Source organism: Phoca vitulina, unplaced genomic scaffold, assembly GCF_004348235.1.
Source record: "Phoca vitulina isolate PV1807 unplaced genomic scaffold, GSC_HSeal_1.0 scaffold26, whole genome shotgun sequence".
NCBI lineage: Eukaryota > Metazoa > Chordata > Mammalia > Carnivora > Phocidae > Phoca > Phoca vitulina.
In genome coordinates, this window is record NW_022589729.1 from 27125887 (window position 1) to 27153528 (window position 27642).

Genomic DNA, 27642 nt, shown 5'->3' on the forward strand with positions numbered 1-27642 from the left:
TAGTCTTATGGGACTCAGCCCTTAACCTGTGAGTTCCAGCGCTATCTTCAGATACAGTGTCAGAATTGAATTAAATTGTAGGACACCTTGCTGGTGTTGAGACTTGCTCCTTGTTGTAGGGGAAACCCCACAAGCATTTGGTCATCAAAAGTAAAGTGTTCTATGTAAAAATAAAGGAAGGGAACATAAGGGAAAAAACTCACAATGAGGAAGTACTGTTTTTTCCTTACATAGGAAGGAAAAAAACTGAGTTTCTTCTTTACAATTATTCAGGGGCACCGGGTGGCTCAGTTAAGCATCTGCTTTCAACTCACGTCATGATCCCAGGGTCCTGGGATCGAGTCCAGCATTGGGCTCCCTGCTCAGAGGGGAGTCTGCTCCTTCCTCTCCCCCTCCCCTTGCCCCTCCCCCCCGACTTGTGCTCAAGCTCTCTCTCTCTCTCAAAAATAAATAAAAATCTTAAAAAAACCACAAGTATTCAGGAGAAGAGCCTCTGGGCAGAGGAAACAAGGCATTCTGAGGTCTAAGGACCTCTGTCAGAGCATGATGGCTATATTTTAGAACAGCAGAAGCCTTTGCCATTGTAGCAGGGGAAAGTAAGGTAAAGCAGCAGAAGATGAACTCAGAGAGGTTAAAGAGAACCAGGTCACATAGGACCATGTAGGTCAAAGTTAAGACATTGGTTTTCACTTTGAATGAGATAGGAAATTACTGGACAGTTTGGGGCAGAAAGAAGTGATTTTTTTTTTCTGGCAAAGACTTACATAGGATCACTGCAAGATCCTAGACACTCAGCACTCTCACCTGCTAAGAACTTGGGTTTTGGCATTGGTGAAAGGTGTTTATCTGCAAATGAACATAGTTTGAAAAGTAAAGAACAAGCAAAAGAATAAACACCAAATGTTTTGTGGATTTACCTGTAAAATAAAGAAAATTATACAAGTGCAAGAAAATATGGATGAATTACTTTATAACCTATGTGTCTGCTTTCTCACTATGGCTCATAATCTGATACAATTTTTAAAATATTAATCAATTTGACCACATAAAAAATTTTTGATGTTTACAAGGCAAAAAAAACCCCACAAACACATTATTTGCACACTTATGAGAAGAGAAAAAATAGAAAGCTGGATAATGTCTAAGGTTGACAAGGATATGGAGGCAGAAGGACACTAATTCACTGTTGTTAGGAGTACAGAACGATGCAGAGGATCCAATCTGGTATTATTCTATGGAATAACACACATACTTTATATAACCCAGTAATTCTGCTCCTAGGTACATTTCTTAAAGAAATTATTTTATAATTCCATATAGTATATATACAAGAATGTTCATTATAGCATTGTAATAGCAAAGAGTTAAAGGCAATCTAGGTTACGTCTCCTGAGGCAAGGGAAACAAAAGCAAAAATAAACTACTGGAACTTCATCAAAATAAAAAGCTTCTGCACAGCAGGAAGGAAACAATCAATAAAACAAAAAGGCAACCTATGGAATGAGAGAAGATATTTGCAAATGACATATCTGATAAAAGGTTAGTATCCAAAATCTATAAAGAACTCATAAAACTCAACACCCCAAAAATGAATAATCCAGTTAAAAAATGGGCAGAAGATATGAATGGATATTTTTCCAAAGAAGACATACACATGGTCAAAGGACACATGAAAAGACATTCATCTTCACTCATCATCAGGAAAATACAAATCAACACTACAATGAGATGTCACCTCACGCTTGTCAGAATGGCTAAAATTAACAACACAGGAAATGACAGATGTTGGCAAGGATGCGGAGAAAGGGGAACTCTCTTGCACTGTTGGTGGGGATGCAAACTGGGGCAGCCACTCTGGAAAACAGTATGGAGGTTCCTCAGAAAGTTAAAAATAGGTCTACTCTACAATCCAGCAATTGCACTATTAGGTATTTACCCAAAGGATACAAAAATACAGATTTGGGGGCGCCTGGGTGGCTCAGTTGGTTAAGCGACTGCCTTCGGCTCAGGTCATGATCCTGGAGTCCCGGGATCGAGTCCCGCATCAGGCTCCCTGCTCAGCGGGGAGTCTGCTTCTCCCTCTGACCCTCCCCCTCTCATGTGCTCTCTCTCTCATTCTCTCTCTTTCAAATAAATAAATAATCTTTAAAAAAAAAAAATACAGATTTGAAGGGGTACATACACCCAATGTTGATAGCATTATCAACAATAGCCAAACTGTGGAAAGAGCCCAAATGTCCATCGACTGATGAATGGGTAAAGAAGATATGGTATATACGTATGTACAAATATGATATATATGGTATGATATATAATATGGTATATATATCTGTATATATGTATATTCATATATATATACGAATATTGCTCAGCCATCAAAAAGAATGAAACCTTGTCATTTGCAATGACGTGGATAGCTCTAGAGTGTACTATGCTAAGTGAAAAAAGTCAGTCAGAGAAAGACAAATACCATATGATCTCACTCATGTGGAATTTAAGAAACAAAACAGATGAACATATGGGAAGGGGGCAAAAAGATAGAGAGAGGAGGGAAACAAGCCATAAGAGACTCTTAATGATAGAGAACAAACTGAGGGTTGGTGAAGGGAAGTGGGTGGGGAATGGGCTAGGTGGGGAACGGGTAGGAAGGAGGATACTTGTCATGATGAGCACCAGGTGTTGTATGTAAGTGATGAATGACTGAATTCTACTCCTGAAACCAATACTGCACTGTATGTTAACTAACTAGAATTTGAATAAAAATTTGGAAAAATAAACAAATACAAATAAAACAAAAGAAAGTCAAAAGATAACTGACTAGCTGGGAGAAATATTTGCAAAAATGGTAGAAAAATAAATAAAAATATGAACGGAGAATTCACAAAAGAATTTTAAAATGGCTATTAAACCTATCTATATGTTCAGGCTCACTCATAATAAGAGAGATGCACATCAAAAGTACACTGAGATACAGTATCTCACCTATTAGATTGGCTAAAATTAAAAACTATAATGATAACACATTTGATTAATGAGACTCTGTGAAAAGAGATGCTCTCATACATTCCAGGTCGGAGTGAAAATTGATATAACTCAATGAGGGAATTTGGTAATATATAACAAAACTAAATATGTATTTACCTTTTAAATCAAGAATCCCACTTCTATGAATTTGCACTGAAGATATACTTCCAACATTTAAAAACAAATATGCACAAAGTTACTCTTTACAGCATTGCATAGAATTGCAAAATATTAAGTACAACTTAAATGGCCATATATAGGCAAATGGTTAAATAAATTATGGTAGATCCACATAATGAGATACTATAAGCTGTAAACAAAGGAGGAATATCTCTGAGCTTATATGGGGTGAATTCTAGCATATCTATTAAGAAAAAAAAAAGCAAAGTGCAAAAAAGTACCCAGAGCATGCTTTCTTTTTATGTAATAAGGAAAGATAAATAAGAAGACATACATGTGTCTTATTTGGGCAAAGCTGAAGAAGACACATAAGCCAGAAACCATTGGAATTGGGTACCTATAAAGGGGGGGTGGAAATGGATTAGAAAGGAAAGGGGTGGGAGTACAAGTGAGGGACAGAAGTGACATTTCTCTATCATACCTTTTTATATGGTTCTGACATTTGGAGCTATAGTAATGCAAAATTTAAAAATTTTGCAAATTTTTTTTGCAAAAATTAAAAAATAAAAAAGGATGGGCTAGAGAGTATTATGCTAAGCAAAATAAGTCAGTTGGAGAAAGACAAATACCACATGATTTCACTCATGTGTGGAAGTTAAGAAACAAAACAAGCAAGCAAAGAGGCAAAAGAGAAAGGGAGAGGCAAACCAAGAAACAAACTCTTAACTATAGAGAACAAAGTGATGGTTCCCAGAGGGGATGGGGTATGGGATTGGGTATAATAGGTGATGGGGATTAAGGAGTGCACTTGTTGTGATGAGCACCTTGTGTTGTATGTGATTGTTGAATCACTATGTTGTACACCTGAAACTAATATTACACAGTATGTTCCCTAACTGGAATTTAAATAAAAACTTAAAATAAAATTATTCAAACATTAAAAAAAGATGGGGAAAAAGCTAAAATGAAATACAAAGAGAGCAAATAAATCTAACTGTATAACATAACCACAGTGAAGTCAGCGGGGATGGGATGTGATAATTAATCTAAGTAACTTTTAAACAGAGCAATCTTATTTTTATGCTCCCAGGCTAAAAACAAAACAGAAATCTTAAAAACTAGGTTTGCTTTCCACCATGGTATGGTATTAGCAATTCCAAAAATTCATTTTGTATATTCTAGGATTGAGCAAATACTAAATTGTGGATAATGAGTACTAAGCATCTTACTGTTGAAGAAGGGAGGTACAAATATGGAAAGAGGGAAGGTTAAAATGACCTCTACAGTATTGGATTGGAGTTTGAGGAATTGATATGAACTCATGACTTAGATATAAATATAGATAAGAACAGATTTAAATATAGGAATAGATACATACATATATTTCCTAACATATGAAAGGGTGTAGAAACAATGACATTCCAACAGCAGTCAACATCCTTAGGAACCCGATCTTAGTTTTCAAATGCTGTTCTCTGCTAAAAGGAACCAGCATTCTTAGGAGAAATGGCAAGTTTCAGTGCTGTGTCTGGAAAAATACAAGGTGACCCTGGGACATCTGGTTTGGACAACCTAGAAGAAATGGAGAAATTCTGAGAAACATACAACCTACCAAGATTGAATCATGAAGAAAAAGAAAATCTGAACAGACCAATTACTAGTAAAAAGATTGAATCAATAATCATAAACCTCCCAACAAACAAAAGCCTGGACTAGATAGCTTCACTGGTAAATTCTACCAAACATTTTTTTAATCTAAATTCAATTAGCCAAATATAATACATCATTAGTTTCAGATGTAGAGTTCAGTTATTCATCAGTTGCATATAACACCCAGGGCTCATCACATCACGTACCCTCCTTAATGCCCATCACCCAGTTACCCCATCTCCCCACCATCTCCCCTCCAGCAATCCTCAGTTTGTTTCCTATAGTTAAAAGTCTCTCATGGTTTATCTGCCTCTCTGATTTCTTCTCATTCAGTTTTCCCTCCCTTCCCCTATGATCCTCTGTGCTTTTTCTTATATTCCACATATGAGTAAAACCATATGATAATTGTCTTTCTCTGATTGACTCCTTTTGCTCAGCATAATACCCTCCAGTTCCATCCATGTTGATGTATGTTAAGATTTCATCCTTTTTGATGACTGAGTGTCTACCAAACATTTAAAGAAGAATTAATTATCAATCGTTTTCAAATTCTTCCAAAAAAATAGAAGAGGAGGGAATACACCCAAACTCATTTTACAAGGCCAGCATTACCCTCATACCAAAACTTGAGAAAGACACTACAAGAAGAGAACATTACAGAACATCACCAACATAGATGCAAAAATCCTCAATAAAGTATAGGTAAATTGAATTCCACAATACATTAAAAGGATCATATACCATGATTAAGAGGGACTGGTTCCAGGGATGCCAGGATGGTTCAACATCCACAAATCAATCAATATGATATACCATATTAACAAAATGAGGGATAAAAATCATATGATCATCCCAGTAGATGCAGAAAAAACATTTGACAAAATCCAACATTTGACAGAAACATTTGATAAATTCATGATAAAAACTCAACAAACTGGATATAGAGAAAATACACCTTAGCATAACAACAGCCATATATGACAAGCCCACAGCTAATGTCATGCTCAGTGGCGAAAAGCTGAACACCTTACCTTTAAGATCAGAAACAAAACAAAAATGCCCACTCCTGCCATTTTATTCAAGTTGGTACTGGAAGGCCTAGCCAGAGTAAGTGGTTAAGAAAAACAGATGAAAGTCATTCAAATCAGAAAGGAGGAAGTACAATTGTCTCTATTTGCAGATGACATGATATATATAAAAAACCCTAAAGACTCCATAAAAAATTGTTTGAACTAATTAAATGAATTCAGTAAAGTTGCAGGTTACAGAATCAACATACAAAAACCTGTTGCATTTCTATATACTAACAACAAACTATCAGAAAGAGAAATTAAGAAAAAAGTCCCATTTACAACCACATCAAAAAGAATAAAATACCTAGGAATAAATTTATCCAAGGAGGCAAAAGATCTCCACACTGAAAACTATAAGACATCGATGAAAGAATTCAAAGGTAACACTAATAAATGAAAAGATATTCCACACCTGTGAGTTGGAAGAATTAATATTATTATAAAATCCATGCTAAAGGGATCTTTGGTTCTAATGCAAGCCCTATTGAAATTCTAATGACATTTTTCACATTAACAGAGAAAACATTCCTGATATTTGTATGGAACCCCTAAGACCCTGAATAATGAAAGCAATCTTGAAAAAAAAGAACAAAGCTGGAGGCATCATACTTCCTGATCTCAAACTATATTACAAGGCTATAAAAATCAAAACTGTATGGTATTTGCATAAAATCAGGCATATAGATCAATGGAATAGTTTAGAGCACCGAGAAATATGCCCACAAATATATGGTTAATTAATTTATTACAAAGGAGCCAAGAATATACAATTGAAAAAGCATAGTTTCTTCAATAAATAGTGTTGATAAAAGAGACAGTCACATGCAAAAAAATGAAACTGGACTCCTATGTTACACCATACACAATCATCAACTCAAAATGGATTAAGGACTTGAACATAAGACCTGAAACCAGAAAACTCCTAGAAGAGAACATAGGATAAGCTCTTTGGTCTTAGCAATGATTTTTTGAATTTGACACCCAAAGCAAAGGCAACATAACGAAATAAGTAAGTGTGACTACATCAAATTAAAAAGCTTCTGCACAGCAAACAAGAGAAGATACTCAACATCAACAAATACAAATCAAAACCATAATGGATATCACCTCACACCTGTTAGAATGACCATCATCAAAAACAGAAGAGATAAATTTTGGTGAAGATGTGGAGAAAAGGGAGCCCTCCTGCACTATTGGTGGGAATCTGAACTGTTGCAGCAAGTATGGAAAACTGTACAGGAGGTCCTCAAAAAATTCCAAATAGAACTACCCTATGATGGAGCAATTCTCCTGGTGAGTATATATCCGAAGGAAAAGACATCACTGTCTCAAAATGATGGATGAATGGATAAAGAAAATGTGATATATATATATATTTATATATATATAAAGATTTTATTTATTTATTTACTTATTCATTCACTTATTTATTTAGAGAGAGAGAGAGCATGAATGGCGGGGAGAGGCAGAAGGAGAGGGAGAGGACGCCTGGGTGGTTCAGTTGTTTAAGTGACTGCCTTCGGCTCAGGTCATGATCCCAGGGTTCTGGGATGGAGTCCCTCATTGGGCTTCCCCTGCTCTGCAGGGAGCCTGCTTCTCCCTTTCCCTCTGGCTGCCACTCCCTCTGCTTGTGCTCTCTCTCTATGTCAAATAAATAAATAAAATCTTTAAAAAAAAAAAAAAAAAAGGAAGGAGAGGGAGAAGCAGACTTCCTGCTGAGCAGGGCGCCCGACGCAGGGCTAGATCCTAGGACCCTGGGATCATGACCTGAGCCAAAGACAGACACTTAACCGTCTGAGCCACCTAGGTGCCATATATATATATGTGTATATATGAATATTACTCCAATATATTGGAATATTCCCATATATATTATATATATTATATTACTCAGCCATAAAAAAAAGAATACAATCTTGCCACTTATAACAACATAGATAGACCTTGAGGGCATTATGTTAAGTGAAATAAGTCATACAGAGAAGGACAAATCCTGTATGATCTCACTTATATGTAAAATCTAAAAAAATTGACCTTTAGAAACAGAGAACAGACCAGTGATTGCCAGAGGTGAAGATGGTCAAAAGGCACAAATTTCCTGTTAGAAGATAAATTCTGGGGATCTAATGTACAGCATAGTAACTATAGTTAACAATACTGTATTGTGTATTAAAAAGTGGCTAAAAGAATAGATCGTAGAAGTTCTTATCATAAGAAAAAATTGTAACTATATAGGGGATGGTAGTTAACCATGCCAATCATTAGCAAATCGTTATGTTATATACCTTAACTGTCAATTGTGTCTCAATAAAACTGGGGGGAAAACAAAATGGGAAGAATAAAAATAAATACATCGGTTACTACTCTAAAAAATGTTGATCTCATCCAAAAACACCCTTACAGAAAGATTCAGAACAGTGTTGACTATATATCTAAGCATCCTATACCCCAGTCAAGTTGACACATAAAATTAACCAGTATCCAATAGGATATTGTGGAAATGACATGGTGTGACTTCTGAGAATAGATTATAAAAGACATTGTGGTTTCTGCCTTTCTCTCTTTTTCTGGGAGAAGCCAGCTGCCATGTCACAAGGAGACTCAAATAGTCTTATGATGAGGTCTACATATTGGGGCTATGAGGCCTCCAGTCAACAGCCATGAGTGAGCCCTCTTAGGTGGGGATCCTCCAGTGCCAGTCTAGCCTTTAGATAACTGCGCTTCTGGCTGATGTTTGGAATGCAACCTCAAGAGAGCCCAAGCCAGAACCACCTAGCTAAGCTGCTCTTGAATTCCTGACACACAGAAACTGTGTGAGATAATAAATACTTATTCTTGCTTTAAATCAATAAGTTTAGGGTAATTTGTTACTATGCAATAGATAACTAATTTAAAAGCCATTCTATAAAAATACTTGCTATGTACTCTTCAAAAATGTCAAGGTCATGAAAGATACAAAAAGGACCAAGGATCTTTTCCAGATAAATGAGGAAAGAAGACATACCAATCAAATGTAATGTGTGATCCTTGAATGATCCTGGACCAGAAAAATGGAAGGGTGAGAGAGAGAGATTGCAATAATAAAGATTATTGAGATGATTGGAGAAATTTGAGTATAACCTGTCACTTAGATAATATTTCAATGTTTGTTTCCTGTTTTTCTTCATTGTACTGTAGTTAGGCAAGAGAATGTCCTTGTTTTTAAGAAATATACCAAATATTTAGAGGAGTATCATGCCTTTATTTTATCTCAGTTCCAAAGTAACAATTATATAATTATAATTATATAATCATATATATGTGTATGTGTATATATCTAGATCTCTCTATATATATGTAATTACACCTACAGCTATCTATCTCTATCTATGTCTATGTAAAGAGAGAGAGAATGATAAAGAAAATATAGTGAAGTGTTAACATTGGGTATCTGGATGATGGATATATGGGAATTCTTTGCACCATTCTCGAAACTTTCTGTAGAAATTGCTTCAAAATAAAAAGGGCATAAGAGGAGAGGTGGCTGCTATTTATAAATTTCCTTTCTAAGTAAACTGTTTCTTTAAACTGAGGATTTGGAACATTAATAGCTTTTGAAATGAATTTATTGGATCCAAACCAGAATTTTAGGATGGAACAGAATTAATAGAATAGAATAGAATAGAATAGAATAGAATAGAATAGAATAGAATAGAATAAAGGAGAGGGCATTATAGATTAGTAAGGGTGAGTACTATTTTGTGAAACTTGTTTCTCCAGGGAGACAAAAGTGGATGCACTACGTTGCGCCGTAGAAAAAGTTGGAAAGCCACAGCGCTGAGGGCTAGAGCCAGAGCCAAAGACCGGGTCACAGTTGCTCCGCCCCGCCCCTGGCCCCCTCGCCCCCTCGGGGCCGGCGCCTCAGAGCCTGGGCCGACCTAACAGGCGCTGGCGTCCGGCCCCAGGCAGCCTGCAGGTGTGCGCGCAAAGCTGGCACGTGGTGCCAGACGCTATTTAAGGGCCCCCCGTGCCCTGGCTTTCAGCTGCGTCCTGCTTCAGCCCTTCCTGTCCCGGAGCTGCCGGAGGCTCGAGTGTCTCGCAACGCATCCCGCTGCTGGGGCTGCCGCCGGGGCATGGGCTCTGCGGGCCTGCTCTGCGTTTTCTTGGCTGTCATCGCGCCAGGGGTTCTCGGTGAGCTGGGAGGGGGAGCACCGAGGTAGGGACACGTTTGGGGCAGTGACGGCTTCTGTGCGGCGGTGCAAAGCAGAGAGAATAAGCGAGAAGGTTGGGTCAGTGCCGGACGCTTGACAGCCTCCCGCTGGCTTTGGGGGACCCCACGATCTCCTGGTCCTGAATGTGCTCACTCGCTCCTCCTGGGGCTGGGACCACTCGCTCTGCGCTGTCTGGGCTCTCGGCTCCCGGGACTCAGCAGATGCTCATCGCTCTCTGCCCGAGGTCTGCCAGCGCTAACGGTAGCCAAGTAACCAAAACCTACCCGTGATGTGTGCAAAGACCTCCCGCTGCCTTCCCCGAATAAGAATAATGTCTGGTCCGAGGCGTGGTTCTCATGGTTTTTGAACTTTGATGTGATGCCGGTAAAGAGATTCTAAATGAGAAACACCTGGAGCCATTGAGAAAAAAAGTTGGTATGTGAATTAAAACTACAGTCGTCTTCGTGTTACTTACCTCCTTTAATGGTAAAGGCTCCAGAAGGTCTCATTCAACGTTTATTAACACCCCACTCCGCACCCCCCCCCCATTGGCTTAATTTTAGAGAAGTATAGCAGTTTGTTAAGACTAGAGTCTCTTGGCCACAACATGGATCTAACTTTCTAATTATCTCCAAGATACAGTGAATTCCTATTTAAGAAGTTTACTATCTGCAGACCTCAATAACTGGGTGACTTTTGGCAAGTCTTGTAGCTCCCTGACCCTTGGTTTCTTCGTCTGTAAAATGAAGCTAGTGGTAAGCTGCACTACCACCTTACTGAGCTGCCTTGAATATGAGATGAAATTAGGCAAATGAAAGTTGGGGTGTTACTTGTGACTACTAAATATCAGTCATAAGACTACTATATAGACCCATTTTTGTGGAGCCAGCATTTAAGTATAATGATCCCAGCTTGTTAATTTTATTTATTTTTTATTTTTTTAAAAGATTTTATTTATTTATTTGACAGAGAGAGACACAGTGAGAGAGGGAACACAAGCAGGGGGAGTGGGAGAGGGAGAAGCAGGCCTCCCGCTGAGCAGGGAGCCCAATGCGGGGCTCGATCCCAGGACCCTGAGATCATGACCTGAGCCAAAGGCAGACACTTAACGACTGAGCCACCCAGGCGCCCCCCAGCTTGTTGATTTTAGAGATACATTGGTTCTATTCCAGCTTACTTTGTCTGCTTCCTGGCATCCCAATTTCTCCTGACCCTCAGTTGAACATTTCCCCAGACTAGTATCTTTATCTCTCTCTCCTACGTATTAACTTCCTTTGGAAAAGTGCATGTTCACAACTTTCCCGTTGGCATGGCACAGTTGGAGACCTGACTTCTCATCAGCATTCCATTCCTATTTCTAAGTTTTAGAGCTGATATTATCAATTGAAAACGAAGTTCTTCATCAGCCCTGCCAATTCTTCATCCCCTCTCAGTACCAGCGTGCAGCCACCCTCTGGTCACTTCACTCCTGACACATGAACCGTAAGGTCTACCTGTCAATTTTTCTGTAATGTGCTTCTGTCGTTTGTCTTAGCATTCTTACACCAATATTCTAATTGTAAGCATTATGATTACCTGTGTCACAACCTCCTCTCTTAAAGGTCACTCTTGATACTAGGCTTTAACTTGCCAATGGTGAAAACCAAAATTTTAAAATACACTTTTTCATTACTCCACTCCTTTGCTTCCTACTGCCTGTGGGATTAAAAAAAAAAAAAAAAAATCTAATGTCTTTGGCCTTTCAAGTTTTTGTAGTTGGATCCCATCTAAACATGCATCCTCCCCGATTCCCCACTATTTCCAGTCATGAATGCACTGTTCATCTTCTTGCCTGACTATCCCCCATAGTCCTTTGCTCATGCTTTGCCCCCACACTCCTCCTGACTTTTGCATCTACTATATACCCTCTCTAGACCATCCCTTGACTTGGCTAGTTCCGACTTGGAGGATGCTTAACAAACTCTTGAAATACCTTTTACCAAATGTATTTAGTTTTTCCAGTTTTATTGAGAAACAATTGACATATATTGCTGTATAAGTTTAAGGTGTATACCCATGATGGTTTCATTTACATATAATGTGAAATGATTACCACAATAGGTTTAGTTAACATGCATCATCTCATTTAGATGCAATAAAAAGAAAAGAAAAAATTCTCCTTGTGATAAAAATACTTTGGATCTATTCTCTTAACTTTCCTGCATATGATACAGGAGTATTTGCTATAGTCACCATGGTGAACATTCTATCCTAGCACTTATTTATCTTATAACTAGAACTTTTTACCTTTTGATCACCTTCCTACAATTTGCCTCCCACCATCGCACCTCTGGTAGTCACAAACTGATCTCTTTCTTTATGAATTTGGTGTGGTTTTCTGGGTTTGGTTTGTTGGCTTGTTGTTTGTTTTTAGATCCCACATATAAGTGAGATCATACAGTATTTGTCTTTCTCTGTGTAACTTATTTCACTTATCATAGTGCCTTCAAGGTCCATACATGTTGTCACAAATGGTGGGACTTTGTCATTTTTAATGGCTGAATAATCTTCTATTGTATGTATACATACCACAACTTCTCCATCCATTCAACCGTTGATGGACATTTAGGTTTCCATGTCTTGTGAATAATGCTGCAATGAACATGGGGTACAAATCTCTTTTTGAGTTAGTGTTTTCATTTCCTTTCAATATATTCCCAGAGGTGGAATTGCTGGATTATATGGTGGTTCTATTTTTAACTTTTTGAGGAATTGAGGTGCCTTTTAAAATGCAGGTTCCTGGGTTCCATCTCATTCTTCAGAGATTCACTGCCTTGGGGTGTGGCCCAGGAAGCTGAGTTTAACAAGTACTCTGGAAGATTCTGAAGCAAGTGACTATAGGGTACACTGCTATGAGCAAAGTCATATGGAAAGCAAATTCTCAGAGTGCTTTCCCACTTTTCTCCTTTTGTTTATTTGCATAAACTGATTCTAATTTCCTACACTCTTACATTTCACTCTTGCCTAGACTGATAGCATCACTTCATCCTACACTAAGAAAACAAAATCATTAAATAGGAATTCCCTTATTTACCAGTCATCTACCTTCATCTGAGATCAGATCCTTTCTCTCCCCTGCTTAAAACCTGCCAACGGCTTCCCAGCACATTGGAACAAAATCCATGCTCTTTAACCTTGACTATAGGTCTCTGTGTCTCTCTGAAATTCTCTGTTCTCCTCCCTCACTCCCTCTGCTCCAGCCACACTGGCCTTCTTTCTGTTCCTTGAACACAGTCACGTTTGTTTAGACTTGGGGTTCCATCTGTTGAAGTGCCCTTCCTACATATCGTCTCTGGCCTGTCTCCTCAACATTCAGGTCTCACCTCCTCTGGCCACCCTTCTCTGACTCATCGGAAGTAGTGCGAACCCCAGTCACACTCTATCACACAACTGTGGTCTATTTCCCACACAGCACCTATCATCATATGAGACCTTCTTGTTTATTGTTTTACTTTGTTGTTTGTTCTCTTATTGGAATACAAGTTCACGAGAGCAAGGTCTTTATCTGTCTTATTGCCTGATGAATCCCTCACACTAGCACATAGTGAGGAGTTCAGTAAGAACTCCTGTAACAAGGAGAAAAATATCCTTTCTCCCAACAAAAGTCAACTCCTTCTTCTGAATTATGGTCTCATTCCAACCTGTCTTGCCTGGGCAAAGACTTTACTTCTGCAGATATCCCATCTTATATCACCCATTTGTATCTCTCTGTTGGATCATCCCTACCAGCAGTTAAATATGCTCTAGAGCATCTTTTATTAGGGGTGGTCAGGGGATTTCTCATGACCCTCTTCTCTTCCTTCTCATCCCTCTTCTCAAACTTCTCATTCACTACTTGCTCACATTTCTTTATCTCCTTAACCCACCCCAGACGGGCTTCTCTCCCCCACATTCTCCTAAAGCTACTCTCAGCAAGGTTACTACTGACTTTCATGCTGGCAAATCCAATGGTCATTTTTCTCTCCTTATCTTCTCAGTCTTTCAGCAAAAGCTGACTACTACTTTTCTCTTGAAACCATTTTCATTCTCATCTTCCAAAACAGGGTTTCCTGTTTCCTGACTTCCACACTTACCTGATTTTTTTTTTTCTGTATTTCTCTAATTACTCTTGGTCTCTTTTGCCCTATCTCTAAATATTATTAGGTCTTGGGGCTCAGCCCTGGCCCTCCTCTGGTTTTCTCTATACCTTCTTCCTAAGAGATCTCATCCAATCTCATGGTTTTAAATACTGTTTATATGTTGATGACTCATTTATTATCTGTAGTCTTGAACTCCCTCCTGAGTGGAAAGTTTGTACATCCCACCGCCCTCCTGCATCTCCATGTGGGGGCCCAATAAGTGTATTAAATATACCAACTCTAACATGGAACCAATTCTGCATATGCCCCAACACACACAAACACACACACACACACACACACACATACACACTGGTGCTTTCCCATCTTTAGGACATGGTATTACCATCAATCAAGTAGCTCAAGTCACTATAAGTAGCCTAGAAGACTAAATCCTGCCTTTTCCTTACCCCCACAAACAATACAACAAAAAGTTTTTGTTTTAAATTCTACTTCTAAAATATATTCCAAACTCATCCACTTCTCACTGTCTTCCTTTGGTCCAAGCTTCATTTTTTTTTGTCTGAACTACTATAATAGCCTCCAGACTTGTACTTCCTGCTTCTAAAAACAAAATCCAGCCCATTCTTCACTCACTTACCAGACTATTCCCTTTAAAAGGTAAATCAGGCCATGTGACTCTCCCACTTTAACACTCTGGTGACTTCCACTAGGCTTCTTACTGTGGCCTAAGAAGTCTAATATGATCCCTCCTTGTACCTTTCTAACTTGATCTCCTACCACTAGATTGGTATGATCACTACATTCCAGCCACACTTGCCTTCTGTCTATCCCTAAAGCATAGCAAACCCATCCCTGCTGTTAGGCTTCTGCCTCAAATGCTTTTACTCAGTGTTTCACCTGACTGGCTGTTCTCCAGTCACAACTCAATTGTCTCCTCTTCATAGGCCTTCCTCAACCATCATAGCTGAAGTCGTATGCCTCTCTGTCCCTTCCTCCTCCTGGTGCATTACATTTTCACATGTCATTCTGTTTATTTCCTTTACCTACCATTTGTTTATTGGTATTTATCTCTCTGTCTGTCTCCCTCTATAGGAATATAAATTCTGTGAGGCTGGGAAACTTATTTTTAATGTTCACAGTATAGCTCCCCTGTTTGGGACAGTACCTTGGTTAATATGCATAACTGTCATTCAAAAATTATCAAATAGCCAGGAAACCCAGTGTTAAGGCATTTGATTATAATAATTCTCATTCTCAATAATAATTTTTCCTCATATCTGCTTTCTGACCTAACTTTCAGTTTTATTTTTATTATCTTATATATTCTTCATTCATTTCAAATGGATTTCTAAGCCATTCCAGGTAAAGCCTCTTGGACCCCAAACAGAGTTAAATGTATCCCAGTTCTCCAGAAACTGCTTTGCCTCATCAGTTTTTAACATGGTTTGAAGAATGCATATATTAGTGTCTTACCACTGTCTTCTATTTTAGACCCAGTCATAATCTACTCTGATTTTTCCTTTTGATTGTAGAATGAGGTGGAGCGGGTGCAGTGACCCTTAAGAAAAGTTTTATTTCTTAATGGCTCATGGACTAACCTACTTTTCTCTGATATGGAAGAGAATACAACTGATGGAAATTCTTCTTGTGACCTGGATTTTTGGCAATTCATTACAAATAAGAACTATTGTCCTCCAAAAGAGAGAGTCTCAAGTCTTATTGGGGATCAGATTTTCCCATTATTTCTCATCCAGAAAATATGATTCTTATCTCCTTTCACCTCAGAAGATAACATTATAAAGTACCCTTCTGCTCTGGCTGCTTTTAGATCTCAGTTCCATCTTAGTCCATGTCATTGCTACTCATCATTACAAATTTAACTTGGTCTTCCTGCTTGTGGAGAATTATTTGGTATTGTCCTCATTCACATTATGCAATTATAGATTAAATCACTTGACTAGGCTGAACTGGCACAAGTAATGCCAGGATCGTGAAGTTGGTCTTCTTTGAGGTCAAACCTTTACTTTCCCTATAGTCTTGCTGTTTTGTACAGGGATGCACTTGGAGACATTTGCGGGGTTAATGAAGAAAACCAAAGGAGTTGAGGAGAGAAATAGAAAAACACCTTCAGTGACATCTGGGTCCTAACAGTGATGGCTATTCTTAGGTCCTATCTATGACTTCTCCAACAGAATTGTCAGGCTACAGGAAGGCTGAGTCTGGCTGCAACCTTGGGAGCTCTGTTTGCAGTTGTTCATTTAGTTCATGTTTATTCTTTGACTTTCACCTGTACCTGTCTCAGACTTGTTTGAAAAAGAAAGAGATTTATAAATTTGATATTCAAAGCTCCCTTTTCCCAGAAAAAATGACTTTTCCAGGTACATCCTCAAGTATATGGGTGTTACAGTTTTTTACTCATCTCCAAGGATAATATTTGTTTCATTAATAGTGATAATAATATTATTAATCACAAGGAACTGTCTCAAAATGACTAGTTCCTTTTATCTAGTACCCATCAGAAGTATTTACTATGCTCTCTTAGGGGGCATATGATTCTACTAGATTAATGGAATAAAATAATGAAGAATAATGAACGTATTTTCATCTTGCTCTTACCAAAAGGTTTAATGATTAACAGAGTAATGTGAATTCATTAAAATAACTTTAGAGGATCATACATGTGCTGCGCTTAGGGGTCTCTAGTGTACTTTAGTTCCCTGTGCTATCCCAGGAAGGTTTTTATTTATAAGGTTTTAGTTTTTTGTAATGAGCCTGTAAGAAGATGGAACAACTCCAGGGTCTTTATGGAATTTTATAAAAAATTACTTTCTCCAGCTCTTCCTCTAAGTCTATCCTGAAAAGTCTTTGAACTTCTGAACTTCTATCTCTGTATATGCACCCATACTGCAAGATCTGTTCTTTGTCCCAGAAAACATTGCCTCATTTTAGGTTTACTTTCTAAAGATCAAAGTTGTCAGGGTAATTGGTGACAAAACAGAAGCAGAGTAGAAGTTTTAGCCTCTCCTAGTTTTGATATTCCTGTGGTCTTTATCTCTAGGTCAGTGTAAGTTCCTGCCAAGGTATCCTTTTGCTAAGCCTAAAATTAAGAGTGATCAGTCTGAGTTTGCTGTTGGGACATCTTGGGAATATGAATGCCTTCCTGGGTACATCAAGAGGTCATTCTTTATCACCTGCCTAAAGACCTCCAAGTGGTCAGATGCTCAGCAATTCTGTAAACGTGAGTAATCTGTAAAAGAGGCATCTTTGGGTCTATCAGGGTATCTCTATGAGCTAACCTATTATTTTCAAGATAAAAGACCAGCAAATTAGTAAATCATCTTAAATTAAGGGGGCTCCTGGGTTCTCCATGTTTCTTTTGTTCCTAAGAACATTGGGTATGGGGGTTAAGTCATCACAGCTGGCCAGCCCTGTTTATCCTGTAAGCTCCTAACTTTGTTCTATGGTCTCTACACTGTGTTAGAGTGAGATTAAAAGTTAGTATACACAGTATACACTGGTGTCACTTCATTCTTATCCCATTCAATTCAAGAAATATTTTTCAGTAACCACTAGGTGTGAAACATTAGGCTAGATGATAGGGATGGGGATTCACATAAAAATTAGCTAGTCTCTGCCTTTAAGGAGCTCCTATACTAGCTGTGAAGGCTGGATTTTAAATAAATGCTGTAATCTGCTGTAATTTCTTTTATTTATAGAGATAAAGTTCTATGAGACCATAGGGAAATAAGTAACAAATGCTGTCTTGGAGAATTAGGGAAATCTGAGCATTATGGGCAGAGAAGAGAGCATATTCAAAAGCACAGAGGTACAAAAGAACAAGAAGTCTTAAATAATTATTAAAAAAATAATAATTCAGTGTGGCTGGAGTATAAGGTACAGGGTGGGGAATAGCAGTTGATTAAATGTCCTGAAGCTTAATTGTGGTGGGCCATGCATTTTTTTTTTCCCAATAAACAATGGCAAGTCACTGTAAGTTTTTAAATTCAGGACGGGGCATGGCCACATTTGTGCTTCTGAAAGATAATGTGTGCGGTGGTATAGAAGATGTACTAGACCAATTGAGACCAAAGTTAGAAAGGTAAATTTTGTTATTCAATGATCCAATTAGAGATTACAGCAATGACTAAATAGTTGGTCTGGAGAGAGATTTCTGGAGTCTAGTCACTAAAATTTGGTTACCAGTTGAATGAAGAGCAGTGGGTAGAAGATGAGTGACAGAAAGGAAGTGATGACTATGAGGTTTTCTTAAGCCACAGACTTGGTAAATGATGCCATCAACTGACAGAATATAAAAAGGGGAAATAGAGATTATAAATTATGATTGACCACTGATAATGTTTGCATCTATGCTCAGAAATATAGAGTGTATGCTTTAAACAAATAGTGTTCTGAAGTTGAGTGATCCTTTGGAAGATAGAAGAAGTTTTGTAAATGTCAAAAATGTCTTTGAGTAAGTGTAAGTAGGCTAGTTGGCAAGTCCAGTCAGGTTGGTATTTAATATAAAATACAGAACATCCCCCAAATCCCAGTCCCAAATTCTGTTTTGTTTTATTCTCCATTATAGGTAAATCATGTATGAGTCCTAGAGAACTCCTCCATGGCTCTGTCCTCATACCCATGGGTGTCGTGCTTGGGTCAACAATTACATATTCTTGTGATCAAGGGTGAGTTGGCAGGAGACATCTCCAGAATACATGGGTATTAGAACAGTGGTTTCAACCAGAAACCATTAGTTCTTCAAAAGATATCCAAGTAATAGCCACCTACCCTTAAAAATAGATAAGCAAAAAGAGAATTACCACCCTGATTTGATCCAGAGAAAACTCTTCAAGATTATCCACTAGAAGAGAAAGAAATTTGGGCTATTCTTCTTCTGATTTTAAATCTCCAACATTCCTGACCAGAAATTTGGTTTCAGATTGTTGAATTTTTTGTATGAGTCCTTAGTTGATCACCATTACTTGCCATACATGATATTCTATCCTTTGCCATTCTTTCAGTAGAAAAAAAACTAAGCTTTCCTAAAATGTCCATCTAGCTGGGAGATGATCACTCATCTCTTTGTCTTTAGATATCGACTAATCGGTGATTCATCTGCTACATGTATTATCTCAGACAATATTGTAACCTGGGATAAGGACATGCCTTTTTGTGAATGTGAGTAAAATGATTCCTTCATTGCACCTTATGTAATTCCTCTTGTCCCCTTCTAGAGGGAAACTGGGCATTTACACATCAAAATGAACATCCAGGAGTGTTACACTTGGTTTGGGTAGTTCTGGGCACAGAGCTGTAGTTTCTCTTCTACTGTATCTCCCAATCCCACCACACTTTCCTTTGATTACTGTTCTTTGATGATAAGTTATTTCATAGTGAATAAGTGCTTAAATCTAAAATATGCTATGAGATTACACACTGCCATCTTTATTCTATGCAAAATGTTGGCCATCCTAGGTGTTTCCCATAACAGTTTATCTATACTTTGGTGTGGAGGGTGGGAGGAATGTTGACCAGATCATAGTTTCTTGACCTTTCATCAGGCCAGTTCCATGAATCGTTCTACCTTGATACTTCCTGTTTAGAATCATCTTTGAGATGAGGATACAGAATTTCAACAACCCAGGTTAATTATTGGCTGAGTTGAAGTTTGGTTTGCAAGAGTGAAGACAAAATTCCCAGAAGGTATAACCTTTAAATGCCTTCTCTTTTTTCCCACCTACCTCTCAAAAGCTATTCCTTGTGAGCCACCGCCAGCCATCTCCAATGGGGACTTTTACAGCAGCAGTAGAGAGGACTTTTTCTATGGAATGGTGGTAACTTATAAGTGCCACGTTGGATCAAATGGAAAAAAGCTGTTTGACCTCCTGGGTGAGAAGTCAATATATTGCACCAGCAAAGACAATCGAGTTGGCATCTGGAGTGGCCCTCCCCCTCAGTGTATTCCTCCAGTCAAATGCCCAATTCCAGAAGTTGAAAATGGAATTATGGAATCTGGATTTGGACATTCATTTTCTTTAAATGATACTGTGATGTTTAGGTGTAAACCTGGCTTTACCATGAAAGGCAGCAACATAGTATGGTGCCAGCTAAACAGCAAATGGAATCCTCCACTGCCAAAGTGCTTTAAGGGTGAGTTGTGTTGAAACTTTGGTGATCTAGAAACAAAATGAAACTTTTAGAGAAATAGATATATGGTACTTATGAGAAGAGGAAAGGAAAGATAGTATAGGTAGTTGGGTATGCTGGTTAAAGAATTTTAAAGTAAACTTTGAAAGTAATATCTAAATTTTTAAGAAGTAGGAAATTTACTATATTCTAGGTCAATACAAGATCTGCATTAATGTAGGGCAAATTAGAAGACACTTCAAAAAAAGAAGAAAGGAATAAAGGAAAGAAAGAAAGAAAGAAAGAAAGAGCCAATGATGAGAGATTTTTCTCCAAAACATATATATGATTCAATTTTATTTAAATGAGGATAAAATGAACTCTCAATCCTATTGGCAATGCCAATGGAGGAAATTGGCTGATGTCAGAATTTGATTAAAAAGACTGTAGACATTATACATTCTCTTATCGAAAAATGCGGCCTTTATGGAATAAGGCTAGAATTAAGACTGGGTCACTTCCCCATTCTCCCTTTCTCCCCTACTCTTATTAAGAAATGTCTAACTTACTAAAAACCTAGCAACATTGGGAGGCCCACAAGGCTCAGGAATGTTATCAACCTGGTTTGGGGATAGCAGGAAGAAAGAGGTACATTTTGATGGTAAAAATGTATTACAATAGATAGGTTCCCTTGGCTACAATATTAGAGAATATCCAAGACTTTTTAGTTAAATGAAATGGAAAATGATGAGTGGGTGTAACGTTTCCCAGCATAGATCAAGATAGGGAAAGCACATAGTTTCATGGTTCATCATATCTAAAAAGTAATGCCTGTTAGTCCCACTCCACCTCCACCCCAGCCAAAGGAGTCTCTGCCTTACACTTAGGAGTGTTGACATACCACCTTCATCCCACCCCTGCCAACCCCAAGTTGGCTTAAGTTGCAGAAGAGAAAGTTCTTATTTCAGAAATAAAAGGCCTTTGGTCCTGTTCTTTTCTCAGGGTGTCTACCACCTCTACATATCAACCATGGTAGTTATAACATCTTGGATAAGCAATTCTTTCCAATTGGACAGGAAGTGTCCTACAGCTGTGACCCTGGCTACACCCTCATTGGAACTAACCCTATACAGTGTACATCCTTGGGAACCTGGAGTCATGCAGCCCCTGAATGTGAAGGTGCCTAAAGCTTTATTCCATCTTATGGAAACTCAACTGTTTCCTGACTCTTCATGTGCCAGCCTTGTCTCTTTTTTCCTAGCAAAATCATGCGATGCCATTCCAAACCAACTTCTCAATGGCCGTGTGGTGGCTCCTCCTAATCTCCAGCTTGGGGCAGTGGTTTCATTTGTTTGTGATGAGGGGTGAGTGTGAGGGGAGAGGGCCTGAATTGAGACCTATGACCCATAGCTAAGCAGTGCAAAAAATGATTTCTAAATATAGATAAAATTTTTTTCTCTTTATGATTTTTTTTCTCTTATTTTCTTTACCTTGTATGACTAATAATTCTAATATTAAGCAAACCCTATGATTTTTCTCCAACTCTATGTATTGTGCATGGCCAGAGAGAGCTAGGAATTGTCTTTTCATCATGTGAAAAAGCAAAATTTGGGGTCAGAAATTAAGGCTCCTATTATGAAGAACAATGGGGTTTCAGTAAGAGGGGTTCTTTGGGGTGATCTTAGGTAACAAGGTCTTTGATGTTTTCTTCAGTAGGAACTAGGGTTTTTTTCTTTCTAAATGGTCAAGAGAATTTTGACATTTGGATGCCAAAGAGGAAAGGGCGAATTCAAAAAAGAGAATATGATCATTAGGATTTTTTTCTCTGTCTTTTCACCTGGTCTGAAGTCATCACATAGCTGAGCTGATTCACAATCTTGGACTTTTTCCTTAAGCCAGAAATGATTTAAAAAAACAATAGAGGCCATTAATACCGCATACTTGAGAGAAGTGTTTAATTCCATGCAGCTGAAAATTGACTTGTTCTGGTGATGATTTGCTACCCCTTATTATTTAAGGTACCGATTAAGTGGCCAATCTTCTAGTCAGTGTGTCTCAGAAGGAATGAGAGTACTCTGGAATAATACGTTTCCCATCTGTGAACGTGAGTAGAAAACAAAAATAATCAAATATAGATCTTCTCCCTAATATTTGGTGTATTCCCATGCATAACATCTTATTCATATGTGTGCTTTGAATATATGTATGCCAGTCTTCTGTATGATCTAGGATGCAGACCAAAACTCAATTCATTGAATTGACTACATATTGTATCAAGTATTCTATATATATAAAAATAAATGCTCTCAACGTTCTCCCTACTGAAACTGAGTAGCACTGATGTGCTGAAATGGTTTGGCTGTGTCTTCTTATACAAGTTCCTCTATGATGAGCAACTCTTGGAGCTCAGTGGGAATCAACCAGAAGTTCTGGATGTTGGCAGTTTTCCCTTTATTCTGAGACTCATTCGGGAAAGATGTGCATATATCAATACAGCTATAACAATATCCTTCATGTGTATTAGGCCAAGTAAATAAAGGCTATGGGGTCATTATTCGAAACCTCTGATCACTTCCTGTGGGCTTTTTCAAAGATGTCCAGCATCAAAGGATAACAAAGGATCTGTAGTGAGGCTGCAGTATCTTCAGTAGTAAGACAAAATGTGTTCTCACCACGTGTAGCCCCAGCTGTATGTTTGAAAGGCAGCTGAGCTAACCACTGTACCACCAACGCCCCAGCTGTATGTTTGGAACAGGCATCGGATAGTTAGTATGTTCCAGGTAGCCTACTCGTCATTTTCAGGTACTTTTATCTCGCTGGATTCTTCTTGTAACCTTATGAAGTAGCTTGAATTATATACTATAGATAAAGAAATTGAGGCTTAGAGAGGGTAAGACTTGCCAGTCACACAGCTATTGAATGACAGCGGGGATTTGAAACCAAGTCTATCGAGCCCAAATTTCATTAGTGCGTGGTGCCTCCCCACATGTGATTAATGAATTATTAAGATTCTTCTTATGTGCTCTTTGCCTTGTGTTTCACTATGAAAATTGATGAGACTCTAAACTATTCAATAAATTCCGTTTCATTGTTACTGTTTGGTCAGGATGGTGTTTATAGACCAGTTGATTTGTTTGCTGCAGATTGAGAGAAAGGTAAGAACTTAGGAGGTTGGGGATAAGCACGGACTATGAGTAAGAATTAAATTATACAAATTTCTAAGTCTGTTTCTGAAAAAGTGACATGACCTATTTTTGGACCTTTCATCTAAATTTAAATCTTTTCTTAGTATGACCCCATATTTCCTTGTTTACTTTTCAGGGATTTCTTGTGACCCTCCTCCTCCTATCAAAAATGGTTGGAATAGTTATTCTTCTGGTCCCATACCTCTTAACACTGTGGTAACGTACACTTGTTCTGGTGCCTTCCGCCTCATTGGAGAAAGAATCCTTTTTTGTATAAGTAAAGACCAAGTGAAAGGAATCTGGGATAAAGCTGTTCCTGTATGTGAATATTATAATAGAAATTCTCTTTGCCCTGAGCCCATAGTAGCAGGAGGATACAGAGATAAAAGATCTAGACCACCATACAGACACGGTGATTTTGTGACATTTACCTGTAATACCCACTTTACCATGAAAGGAAACAAATCTGTTTGGTGCCAAGCAAATAAAACCTGGGGGCCAACACCACTACCAACCTGTGAGAGTGGTGAGTAAAAACAAACACAAAGCTAAGTGGGGAGGCTGGAAACTTGTATTTCTGTGCAGATCAAGTTTTTATTCTGAAGGAAGAACAGTGTGGACGTGTGAATGGTGGGAGTGGAGGGGAGGGAAAAGGGTGAAAATTATGGTTTCTTGTTTTTCCTTAGTCCTGGAGGGATATAAATATTCATTCAACAGACATCAATAGAGCAAAAAATAATGGGAAAATGTAACTGAACATACCTGAATGGAATAAGTCTCACAAGGATGGGGGTCAGAGTTTGGGATGTGGAAATTAGATGGTTTTAAACTATATATCTGGGTTACTGTTAAATTGAGAAGAAATGTGGGATCTAATAGCAAAATACACCCAATGGATTTAAAACTCATCTTTGAATAGCCATTGGGCTATTCTGGCAGAAATGATGCCCTGTGATCTGCAGCCTCAATGAATATTTTTTGAAGTCGTCCACTATTGTCCAAGCCACCTACCAAGCCATAGCATTTCAGATCACATGACTTTGAAGATAGGGGCCACTCTAAGTTCTTCATTTTCTTATCATTTGGTTTGGTTTATGTTGCTGCTGAAACCTAAAGCTGAATCTCAATTATACAATTACAGGGATTGGCAATACTTGACAAAAATTATACCATCAAAATTAGCTGTTTTCTTAATAAAGAACAGTATTGATCAGTTCTAAATCAATTGAGTTGAAAAGGCTGTCAAATCATTAGAAAAATATGGATCTATCTATAAATACATATATAATCTTGGAGGTAAAGAAGATCTTAAGATAGTCACAAAATGGGGTGACCATGGAAAACAAACCTTTAGAAAGATTTAGATAGATCTGTATGTATTGACATGGAAAAATATAGACAGATTATTAAGCAAAGAAAAGGCATAGAATAATATGTATTAAGAACACATACATACACGTACTATGTGTGTATATATGTATCACGTATAGGATAACCAAAAGGTATATTACTAATGTCTGGCAGGATGGCGCCCTAAATAATAACATGCTACTTTTGGTGCAGAGAATAGGCTCTGGGTAGGAGGAGAGTATGGGTGCAAATGACCTTTTTTTGGTAATTGAAATTTTTCACAGTGTAAATGTAATTCATGTAGCTAAAAATAAAAATGTACCATTTGTGGTATAAAATGTATAGAGTTAAGCCACACCTGTCTGATCTTTGAAAAGCTGAGTTAAAAATTAATGATGACTGGTTACCATAGATCACATGTCATATATTTGGATCTATGTAAGTCAAAATCTAGATTGTGAAGGATGTATCATCTGATGGCCTTTTTCCTACTGTGTGTGTGTAAAGATTTCCCACAGGAGTGTCCATCACTTCCCACCATCCCCAATGGATCTCACACAGGGGAGAGGGTTGGCCCCTTTGCCCCAGGATTATCTGTGACTTACAGCTGTGAACCTGGTTACTTGCTTGTTGGAGAAAAGACCATTAGATGTTTGTCTTCGGGAAAGTGGAGTGCTGTTATTCCCACATGTAAAGGTACCTACATTTACAACTGAGTTTAAGAATTTGGGCTATTCTGGGGCACCCAGTTGGCTCAGTCAGGTTTGACTCTTGATTTCAGCTCTGGTCGTGATCTCAGGGTCGTGAGATCAAGCCCCGAGTTGGGCTTCAGCTGAGTGTGGTGCCTACTTGAGATTCTCTCTCTCTCTCTCCCCCCCTTGACCCCTCCCCCCCAACTCATACTCTCTCTCTCAAATTAATTAATTAACTAATTAATTAATTAAAAAAAGAATTTGGGCTATTCTGTTATTTGCCACACTTTGCTCATCTTTGGCTTATTTCCTTAGAAGCACAGTGTGAACCTCCAGGACCGTTTCTCAATGGACAGATAAAGGGCCCTCCAAGTCTTCGGGTCGGTGCGACTGTGAACTTTGACTGTAACGAAGGGTGAGTGTCAGGAGGGCCTTGGAGATTTCATTCATTTCGTTTATGTGTGCATGGTGTGACCAGTGACACCTGCTGAGGGTTCCTCTGTGAGAATCCAGGGAGAGCCTACAGTGAGGCTGGGAGAGAATGCTTATGAAAGGGGTTGGTACACGTCAGGTAAGTGAATTTGTCTTGGATTTTAAGTGGAGTCTGTTGCTCTCAACACCCACTGCTCAATAGTCCCGAATGACCCCCCTCTGTCTCTAGGTATCGGTTACAAGGCCAACCTTCCAGTCAATGTGTAATTGCTGGACAGCGGGCTTCTTGGACCAGGATGCCAGTATGCAAAGGTAGGTTAGAAAACTGTGGTTTGCAGCTACTTCCCTGGTCCTTGAACAGAACGCTCCATTCTTGGCTTAACTAAAAGCTTTTGGTTCAGTCATTACTATACAGAGATCTCACATAGACATCTGGAAGGGGTATGTTCTTCACTGAAGCATCCTTCAGCCGCCTCCTTCCTCTCTGCTTAGTCAAGTGAAACAGGGTTCCTAGGCTCTTCTTTCTCTGAAAGCTCTATAAGCTTGCCAGCCAGGCCGGACACAGAAAGGGGATTGTATATTCAGTAGAAGAAATCAAAGGGTCAGCCCAGTAGATATACTCAGGAATAAAGTCCTCAATCATACTTAAAATTATATTGCTATAGCTGCCTTGATTGGTATGTTACCGATTCAAATGTCACTGTCCCTGAACCTAGGAGGGGACAGTGGTACAAGCAACATCCGAGGCATTCTTTGTTTGCAGTACAACAGCAATCTTGTCATTTCTCTCTAATTTCTCTAGAAATTGTTTGCCTGCCACCTCCTTCTATTCTCAATGGAAGACACACAGGCAGCTCTTCGGGGAACTTTCCATACGGAAGCACAGTTACTTACACCTGTGACCCAGACCCAGAGAAAGGAGTGAGATACATCCTTACCGGGGAGAAGACTATCCGTTGTATCACCAATAGTCAGAAGACTGGGATCTGGAGTCACCGTGCCCCAAGCTGTGAACTTTCTAGTTCTGCCATTCAGTGTCCACCTCCCCAGATCCTAAGAGGCCAAATATCATCTGGGCAGAAAGAGCAATATTCCTATAATGACACCGTGGTATTTGCTTGCTCATATGGCTTCACCCTGAAGGGCAGCAAGGCAATCCGATGTAATGCCCAAGGCATGTGGGAGCCATCGGCACCAGTCTGTGAAAAGGGTGGGTGTTCCAATATGTTACTGATTCATTTTTTTGAAGTGTTAGAGGATGGGGTTATGGATTTAAGCAGGGCTTTTTCCAGTTTCTAGTCCCCTCAATTCTACTACATATAGTGAATATAAATTATATAGGTTTTCTTAACATCTCTCCCCCGCTGTTATTTCATTTTGTGGAAGTATCCTTGGGGGAAAAGCATTAGGGATCACTAAGTTGCCTCATTCTTTAGGGAAAAAAATGTTGTTTGTTTCAATAGTAATTTTTTTAAGGGAAGTAAGCAAAGCCCCCGCCCTAGGGATATATCCCGTTAAACACATAGGAGAGCATTCCTTAAAAAAAGAAGAGACAGGAGAAGAGTTAGAGCCCCGAGTAGGAACTGAACAAAGTCTGCAGCAGCCGAAGTGCAGAAACGAAAAAAGATGAACCACTGATCTAAAAGTACCCAAAACTGAGCTACACATTAATGATAAGT

General features: G+C 38.7%; 1 protein-coding gene across 1 annotated transcript in view; it reads left to right on the forward strand.

Annotated features, from left to right (window-relative positions):
• The first annotated feature begins 9895 nt into the window (after positions 1-9895).
• CR2 (complement C3d receptor 2) overlaps positions 9896-27642 on the forward strand; it is a 30881-nt gene continuing 13134 nt past the window's right edge. Inside the window, 13 exon segments of the mRNA XM_032422391.1 lie at positions 9896-10037; positions 17237-17416; positions 18764-18863; positions 19271-19356; positions 19930-20328; positions 21307-21483; positions 21566-21668; positions 22323-22408; positions 23626-24015; positions 25347-25535; positions 25847-25946; positions 26193-26275; positions 26766-27173. Of these exon segments, the coding sequence (XP_032278282.1) occupies positions 9980-10037; positions 17237-17416; positions 18764-18863; positions 19271-19356; positions 19930-20328; positions 21307-21483; positions 21566-21668; positions 22323-22408; positions 23626-24015; positions 25347-25535; positions 25847-25946; positions 26193-26275; positions 26766-27173 (2359 nt within the window). The 5' untranslated portion in view covers positions 9896-9979.